At 37.3% G+C, this 6,134-nt stretch overlaps 1 protein-coding gene across 1 annotated transcript; it reads left to right on the plus strand.

Moving 5' to 3' along the window:
• Window positions 1-3,823: 3,823 nt before the first annotated feature.
• foxg1a (forkhead box G1a) lies at window positions 3,824-5,806 on the plus strand. The gene has a single exon (XM_062033764.1). The coding sequence runs from the start codon at window positions 3,999-4,001 to the stop codon at window positions 5,217-5,219; it is 1,221 nt and encodes a 406-aa protein (XP_061889748.1). The 5' UTR covers window positions 3,824-3,998; the 3' UTR covers window positions 5,220-5,806.
• The last annotated feature ends 328 nt before the right edge of the window (window positions 5,807-6,134 follow it).

Genomic DNA, 6,134 nt, shown 5'->3' on the forward strand with positions numbered 1-6,134 from the left:
TATTATGTTTTTAGTTTATTATGTTGAATGTTTATTATGTTTATAGTTTATTATGTTTATAGTTTATTATGTTGAATGTTTATTATGTTTATAGTTTATTATGTTGAATGTTAATAATGTTTGATGTGTATAATGTCGAATGTTTATAATGTTTCATGTTTGTTATGTTAATGGTTTATAATTTGTAATGTTTATAATGTTGAAGCTTTAAAATGTTTGATTTTTATTATGTTAAGGGTTTATAATGTTTAATGTTTATAATGTTGAAGCTTCATAATATTTGATTTGTATTATGTTGAAGGTTCATCATCTTTAATGTTTATAATGTTCAATGTTAATAATGTTTGATGTGTAAAATGTTTAATGTTTATTAGGTTGAAAGTTTATTATGTTTAATGTTCATAATGGTGAAACTTCATAGTGTTTATATTGTTTAATGTTTATAATGTTTGATGTGTATAATGTTGAATATTTATAATGTTTAATGTTTGTAATGTTGAATGTTCATAATGTTTAATTTTTATTATGTGAATGTTTATAATGTTGAATGTGTATATTGTTTAATGTTTATAAAAAATGTATGTGTATGTTTATTATGTTTATAATGTTAAAGCTTCATAATATTTGATTTTTATTACATTGAAGGTTTATAATGTTTAATGTTATTTATGTTTTTTATGTTAATTATATTTGATGTGCATAATGTTTATTGTTTATAATGTCGAAGCTTTACAATGTTTGATTTTTGTTATGTTGAAGGTTTATAACGTTTAATGTTTATTGTGTGAAGTTTATCATCTTTAATGTTTATAATGTTTGATGTTATTAATGTTTGATGTGTAGAATTTTTAATATTTATTATGTTGAAAATGTATCATCTTTAATATTTATTGTGTTTAGTGTTTATAGTGTTGAAGCTTTATAATGTTTAATATTTAAAACATTTAATGTTAATTATGTGTGATGTGTACAATGTTTGATGTTTATTTCGTTTATAATGTTAAAGCTTTATAATGTTTGATTTTTATTATGTTGAATGTTTATCATGTCTAATGTTTATAATGTTAATTTAAATAATGTTTGATGTGTAGAATTGAAATGCCGTGAATGTTTATAATGTTTAATGTTTATTATGTTTAATGTTGACAATGTTTAATGTTATAATGTTGAATGTGTATAATGTTTATTATGTTTAATGTTGATAATGTTTGATGTTATAATGGTGAATGTGTATAATGATTATTATGTTTAATGTGGATCATGTTTGATGTTATAATGTTGAATGTGTATAATGTTTATTATGTTTAATGTTGATAATGTTTGATGTTATAATGTTGAATTTGTATAATGTTTATTATGTTTAATGTTGATAATGTTTGATGTTCTAAAGTTGAATATTTAAGGTTTATTATGCTTAATGTTGATAATGTTTGATGTTATATTGTTGAATGTTTATAATGTTTAATGTTGATCATGTTTGATGTTATAATGTTGAATGTTTATAATGTTTACAATGTTTAATGTTTATTATGTTTAATGTTGATAATGTTTGATGTTATAATGTTGAATGTTTATAATGTTTATTATGTTTAATGTTGATAATGTTTGATGTTATAATGTTGAATGTTTATAATGTTTATTATGTTTAATGTTGATAATGTTTGATGTTATAATGTTGAATGTTTATAATGTTTTATTATGTTTAATGTTGATCATGTTTGATGTTATAATGTTGAATGTGTATTATGTTTATTATGTTTAATGTTGATAATGTTTGATGTTATAATGTTGAATGTTTATCATGTTTAATGTTTATTATGTTTAATGTTGATAATGTTTGATTTTATAATGTTGAATGTTGATAATGTTTGATGTTATAATGTTGAATGTTTATTTTTAATGTCTATTATATTTAATGTTGATAATGTTTGATGTTATAATGTTGAATGTTTAAGGTTAATTATGTTTAATGTTGATAATGTTTGATGTTATAATGTTGAATGTTTATAATGTTTAATATGTTTAATGTTGATAATGTTTGATGTTATAATGTTGAATGTTTAAGGTTTATTATGTTTAATGTCGATAATGTTTGATGTTATAATGTTGAATGTGTATAATGTTGAATGTGTATAATGTTTATTATGTTTAATGTTGATAATGTTTAATGTCATGTTGATTGTTTAAGATTAATTATGTTTAATGTTGATAATGTTTGATGTTATAATGTTGAATGTTTATAACGTTGAATGTTTATTATTTTTAATGTTGATAATGTTTGATTTTGTAATGTTGAATGTGTATGTTTATTATGTTTAATGTTGATAATGTTTGATGTTATAATGTTGAATTTTTAATGTTTGTTATGTTTAATGTTGATAATGTTTGATGTTATAATGTTGAATTTTTAATGTTTATTATGTTTAATGTTGATAATGTTTGATGTTATAATGTTACATGTTTATAATGTTTAATGTTTATTATGTTTAATGTTGATAATATTTGATTTTATTATGGTGAATGTTTATTGTTTATTATGTTTAATGTTGATCATGTTTGATGTTATAAATTGGAATTTAAGGTTTATTATGTTTAATGTTGGTAATTTTTGATGTTATAATGTTGAATGTTTAATTAATGTGTATTATGTTTAATGTTGATAATGTTTGATGTTATAATGTTGAATATTTAATGTTTATTATGTTTAATGTTGATAATGTTTGATGTTATAATGTTGAATTTTTAATGTTTATTATGTTAATGTTGATAATGTTTGATGTTATAATGTTACATGTTTATAATGTTTAATGTTTATTATGTTTAATGTTGATAATATTTGATTTTATAATGGTGAATGTTTATTGTTTATTATGTTTAATGTTGATAATGTTTGATGTTATAAATTGGAATTTTTAAGGTTTATTATGTTTAATGTTGGTAATTTTTTATGTTATAATGTTGAATGTTTATCATGTTTAATGTTGATAATGTTCAATGTTATAATGTTGAATGTTTAATTAATGTTTATTATGTTTAATGTTGATAATGTTTGATATAATGTTGAGTGTTTAATGTTGATAATGTTTGATGTTATAATGTTGAATTTTTAAGGTTTATTATGTTTAATGTTGATAATGTTTGATGTTATACTGTTGAATGTTTATTATGTTGAAAGTGTATAATGTTTAATGTTCCTAATGTTGAATGTCGATGACAAAAGTCGAGCTGCTGCTGTTCCTTTTCTGCCCGCTGGGCGACGCCTTCGCACCGTTCTTCTTCTTCTTCTTCTTCTTCTTCTTCTTAAAGCCAACCGTGGTCTCCAGGAAAAGTCTCGTGGAACTTTCGGACGCCTTCTGGAACTCCACGCCCGGGTCACGTGGTCTTGGTCACGCCCGCCGCCGGAAGTGGAAAAGGTGACACGTCAAAAGGTGGCAACAAAGGGGAGGTCAAAGGATCATCATCATCATCATCATCATCATCATCACGTGACCGAGGCCCACTTCCGCTATGTCGTCATGGCAACGTCGATCCACGCGTGTCAGCCGGCGTATGCCCCCCCCCCCCCCCCCGCAAGTTATTGATATGAATAATAAAAACATTTTGTCTCCTTGTGGGTCAGCACCGGCGATCACGTGACGGCCCGTCCTCCCTCCCCTCAGAAAGGGTGGGCCGGTGCGCATGCGCACGACCCCGCCCTCGTCCGCTGATTGGCCGAGGAGGCAGAAGGTCGAGCCAATGAGCGCCTGGCGCTGCCGCGGCTTAATTAATTGCTGCTATCTGTCTCCTATGGACGTGCGCGCGCTCGCGTGCGTGCTCGTGCATGTGTGCGTGTGTGTGTTTCCCTTTTTTGTCTCCAAAGCGAACATGAAATAGTTTTTTTTGTGTGTGTTGATCTTCACTTTCCTTCCTCCTCCAATCCCCCCTTCCTTCCTTTCCTCGCGTCCTTTTCCTTTCCTCCTTTCCCCCTCGTCCCGCTCTCGGCGCGGGTTCACATCCGGATGAGTTCGGCGATGTTGGACATGGAGCAGCGCAAGGAGCTGAAAGTGATCCCCCACAAGGCGTCCTTCAGCATCCACAGCCTGGTGCCGGAGGCCGTGCAGGGCGACAACGCGCAGCCGCAGCGGGCCGACGCCGACAACAAGCCCGGCGGCGGCGGGGCGCAGGACGCCAAGGCGGAGAGCATGAAGGGCGAGGCGGCGCATGACGACAAGAAGGAGGGCGGCGACAAGGAGCCGGAGCCCGCGTCCAAGGAGGGCGACAAGAAGAGCGGCAAGTTCGAGAAGCCTCCCTTCTCCTACAACGCGCTCATCATGATGGCCATCCGCCAGAGTCCCGAGAAGCGGCTGACGCTGAACGGCATCTACGAGTTCATCATGAAGAACTTCCCGTACTACCGGGAGAACAAGCAGGGCTGGCAGAACTCCATCCGCCACAACCTCAGCCTCAACAAGTGCTTCGTCAAGGTGCCGCGGCACTACGACGACCCGGGCAAGGGCAACTACTGGATGCTGGACCCCAGCAGCGACGACGTCTTCATCGGCGGCACCACCGGCAAGCTCCGCCGGCGCTCCACCACCTCGCGGGCCAAGCTGGCCTTCAAGCGCGGCGCCCGCCTGACCTCCGGCCTCACCTTCATGGAGCGCGCCGGCTCGCTCTACTGGCCCGTCTCGCCCTTCCTGTCGCTGCACCACCCGCGGCCCGCCATGGGCTACGGCGGCGCGGCGCCGGCCTACCCGGGCCACCACGCCATGTCGTACGGCGCCGTGCTGGGACACGGCAACCACGCGTCGTTCGCGCCGCCCGGCGGGCTGAGCGTGGAGCGGCTGGTGGGCGGCGAGCTGCCGTACGCCACGCACCACCTGACGGCGGCGGCGCTGGCGGCCTCCGCGGTGCCGTGCGGCCTCTCGGTGCCCTGCTCGGGGACCACCTACTCCCTCAACCCCTGCTCGGCGGTCAACCTGCTGGCCGGCCAGAGCAGCTACTTCTTCCCGCACGTCCCGCACCCTCCCGTGGGCGCGCAGACCGGCAACTCGGCGCCGGGCGGGCGGGCCGGGAGCTCCGCGTCCCCGCAGGCCCTCACCTGTGACTCCCTCCGGCCGCCCATGAGCGCCTCGCTGCCGGCCTTCTCCTCCGGACTCTCCGCCGGCCTCTCTGACTATTTCACGCACCAGAACCAGGCCGCCGCCGCCGCCGCCGCCCCCAACCCGCTCATACACTAACCCCCGAACTTTGCCGAACCTGCACGAACCTCGCCGAACTCCACGAGTTCTGACTGTAAGTTGAACATTTTCCGTGTAAAAAACTAAACAAAACAAAACAACAACAGAAGAATATAAAAACATCCGGGAAGTTTCCAGCTATTTTTAATATTATTGTTAATTATTATTATTATTATTATTATTATGACGTCTTGTGTGCGCGTGCGCGCGCGTGTCACCGCAGTCAGTATTATTTCCACCATTATTAGGAGATTTGGGCGCGCGCGTGACACGCGCACGGACGTGTCCCCCCCCCTCCTCCTCCCCTCCCTTGTTGGACTCTTTTTTCCGGGGCAACCTTCCTTGTTCCAACTGTAAACTTGTTCTTTGGCTTTTATGTCGTCATCCAAAAAAACAATATCCACGGCGTCACGTGTCCTCCTCCTCCTCCTCCTCCTCCTTCTTCTTCGTGTGTTTTTTCAACAAAGTGTTGACGTGTTAGGGAAATAAAGCTAGCGCACTTGTAAACAACAACAACACTCTTCTGTCTTTCTTCACGCGCATGCGCGACGAGGGCAAACAAACAAACAAACAAACAAATGGACGCGCGTGCTCGTTGGTAGGTTAGCGTGTACTTTCTGCTTCCGGCTCGTGCGTGTGTGTGTGTGTGTGTGTGTAAGTGTGTGTGTGTGTTGATGTTGTTAAACACACACAAAAGCAAAAGCAGGTCCCGATGACGTCATCAAATGACAACAATAACAAATAGTTTCCACAAAGAATAAAATATATATTTGTAACTCGATGACGTTTTTTTTATTTATTATTGGGGTTTTTTATTGTCCAAATAGTTGCTATTTAAAAAAAAAAAATCGTATTGTTATGATTATTATCATTATTATGATCGATTAATATTACAGTTATTATTTCGATGTTATT

This window comes from Entelurus aequoreus, linkage group LG23 (assembly GCF_033978785.1).
Source record: "Entelurus aequoreus isolate RoL-2023_Sb linkage group LG23, RoL_Eaeq_v1.1, whole genome shotgun sequence".
Classification (NCBI taxonomy): domain Eukaryota; kingdom Metazoa; phylum Chordata; class Actinopteri; order Syngnathiformes; family Syngnathidae; genus Entelurus; species Entelurus aequoreus.